Source organism: Oncorhynchus mykiss, chromosome 25 (assembly GCF_013265735.2).
Source record: "Oncorhynchus mykiss isolate Arlee chromosome 25, USDA_OmykA_1.1, whole genome shotgun sequence".
In the NCBI taxonomy this organism is placed as follows: Eukaryota; Metazoa; Chordata; class Actinopteri; order Salmoniformes; family Salmonidae; genus Oncorhynchus; species Oncorhynchus mykiss.
In genome coordinates, this window is record NC_048589.1 from 35,100,482 (window position 1) to 35,103,430 (window position 2,949).

Here is a 2,949-nt window from a genome sequence, read left to right on the forward strand (position 1 = left end):
GTAAGGTTCGGTACTTGAACCAGTGAACTTTTGATTCCTTTCCCAACGCTCTAACCTCGAGGCTACCTGCCACACCAGAATCAAAGCAAATATATGGAGAAAAATATACACCTTCACCACCAATCTCAACCTTACAAACGCTACAAACATGAAAGATTGTTGTTTCATTATACAAAATACAAATCTAACATGTTTTCTCCTTTGTTCACAGGTTCATCCACCACACCAAATGGGTTTCAAGAAGAAGGCAACTCAGCGTTCTATAGCATCCTCCATACTATGCTAAACAAAAACAAACAACCAAAACGACTCCTTTTTGGAGCCAGCGTTTTGTGTTATTTTCTGTCTTTGTGTTGTCTAGCGGAATCAGTCTTAATACACATTTTAATTGGCTATAGTGAGATGTTTACTATAGTCCTGCTAGTGGATCGGAGGGTTATACAATAACCTCTCTGTTCCTGTACATGTTTTTTAAATTCTAATTAAACAGTCTTTTTCAAAATGTTTTTCTCTCTTATTCATTCATTCCTCATTGGCTTACTCAGATCAGTATTGTTTTTATATTATAGCATGTCTCCTGTCTCATTTAGACGTTTCCTCCTTAATACACTTGATAGATACATACAGAGCAATATGAGAACATTTCTGTGACTTCTACTTGCTACAATCTATGGAAACTTGGACATGTCCACTATGTCCACTGTGCCCACTATGTCCACTGTGCCCACTATGTCCACTATGTCCACTGTGCCCACTATGCCCACTATGTCCACTGTGCCCACTATGCCCACTATGTCCACTATGCCCACTATGCCCACTGTGTCCACTATGCCCACTATGTCCACTGTGTCCACTATGCCCACTATGTCCACTGTGCCCACTATGCCCACTATGTCCACTATGCCCACTATGCCCACTATGTCCACTATGCCCACTATGTCCACTATGCCCACTATGCCCACTATGTCCACTATGTCCACTGTGCCCACTATGTCCACTATGTCCACTGTGCCCACTATGTCCACTGTGCCCACTATGTCCACTATGTCCATTATGTCCACTGTGCCCACTATGTCCACTATGTCCACTATGCCCACTATGCCCACTATGCCCACTATGTCCACTGTGCCCACTATGTCCACTATGTCCATTATGTCCACTGTGCCCACTATGTCCACTATGTCCACTGTGTCCACAATGTCCACTGTGTCCACAATGTCCACTGTGTTCACTATTTCCACTGTGTCCATATCTGCAAGAAGAAAAACAGAACACATCACATTGGCATCAGGCCAGCCATAGATAATACTTATTGTCCACATTCCTTGGCAGTTGGCACAATCACTAACTCAATCAGTAATCTAATTCGATTAGGATCTGGACACAGAACTATGTATGTGAGCAGGAATAGAAAGCTTTCCTTCAACATTGCAGTAAATACATGGGTAATCTACCTTGATTAAAGCTCCAGCTATTGATGAGGATGGACTCTTGAAACTGTCATCCTCTCTGTAGTCTACCGTGGGTTTGTAACCTCACACATAAACTAAAGTTAACATTTTTGCTAATTAGAGCAACATAGATCAATATCATGACATTGTCCTTCTGAATAAGTCCCTATCTACTTCCATGAAACAAGAATTATGACATTATCCTTCTGAATAAGTCTCTATCCACTTCCACAGTACAAAAATTATGATATTATGCTTCTGAATAAGTCCCTATCCACTTCCACGATACAAACATTATGACATTATCCTTCTGAATAAGTCCATATCTACTTCCGTGAAACAAGCATTATGACATTATCCTTCTAAATAAGTCCCTATCCACTTCCACAGTACAAAAATGATGACATTATCCCTCTGAATAAGTCTCTATCCACTTCCACGGTACAAGCATTATGATATTATCCTTCAGAATAAGTATCTATCCACTTCCACGATACAAACCTTATGACATTATCCTTCAGAATAAGTCTCTATCTACTTCCCTTGGACAGCCCCATCCACTATTAAAGACATGATTCAGGGGACACATCCCTCTACTCCTTCTCACACCCACCCACTCTGTCCACTAAACAGCTGGACCTGTCTTGAAGGGAGGGAGGTTAGGGGAGGGAGGGATTGAGGGAGGGAGGGATGTAGGGAGGGCGGGAGAGATGGAGGGAGGGGAGTGAGCATGGGAGGCCAGGCTATTCTAGAGTCCTAAAGGGAGATGAAGGGAAAGGAGGGTCTGGGATTTTTCCCAAACTATCCCATGGCCAGAAGGGAAGTCCAGAAGGGAAGTCCAGAAGGGAAAGCCAGTAGGGAAGTCCAGAAGGGAAGTCCAGAAGGGAAAGCCAGAAGGGAAGTCCAGAAGGGAAGTCCAGAAGGGAAGTCCTGAAGGGCAGGCCAGAAGGGAAGTCCAGAAAGACAGGCCAGAAGGACAGGCCAGAAGGACAGGCCAGAAGGGAAGTCCAGAAGGGAAAGCCAGAAGGACAGGCCAGAAGGGAAGTCCAGAAGGGAAAGACAGAAGGGAAAGCCAGAAGGACAGGCCAGAAGGGAAGTCCAGAAGGGCAGGCCAGAAGGGCGGGCCAGAAGGACAGGCCAGAAGGGCAGGCCAGAAGGACAGGCCAGAAGGACAGGCCAAAAGGACAGGCCAGAAGGGAAGTCCACAAGGGAAGTCCAGAAGGGCAGACCACAAGGACAGGCCAGAAGGACAGGCCAGAAGGGAAGTCCACAAGGGAAGTCCAGAAGGGCAGCCCAGAAGGGCAGGCCAGAAAGACAGGCCAGAAGGGAAGTCCAGAAGGGAAGTCCAGAAGGGCAGGCCAGAAGGGCAGGGAAGAAGGGCAGGCCAGAAGGGAAGTCCAGAAGGACAGGCCAGAAGGACAGGCCAGAAGGGAAGTCCAGAAGGGAAAGCCAGAAGGGAAAGCCAGAGGGCAGGCCAGAAGGGAAGTCCAGAAGGGCA

The 2,949-nt window shown here is 46.1% G+C and overlaps 1 protein-coding gene across 1 annotated transcript in view; it reads left to right on the forward strand.

The window, feature by feature from the left end:
• The window catches only part of LOC100305155 (cysteine-rich protein 1), a 12,294-nt gene extending 11,788 nt beyond the window's left edge, over positions 1–506 (forward strand). The window contains 1 exon segment of the mRNA NM_001165059.1: positions 212–506. Within this exon segment, the coding sequence (NP_001158531.1) occupies positions 212–286 (75 nt within the window). The 3' untranslated portion in view covers positions 287–506.
• Positions 507–2,949: the final 2,443 nt, after the last annotated feature.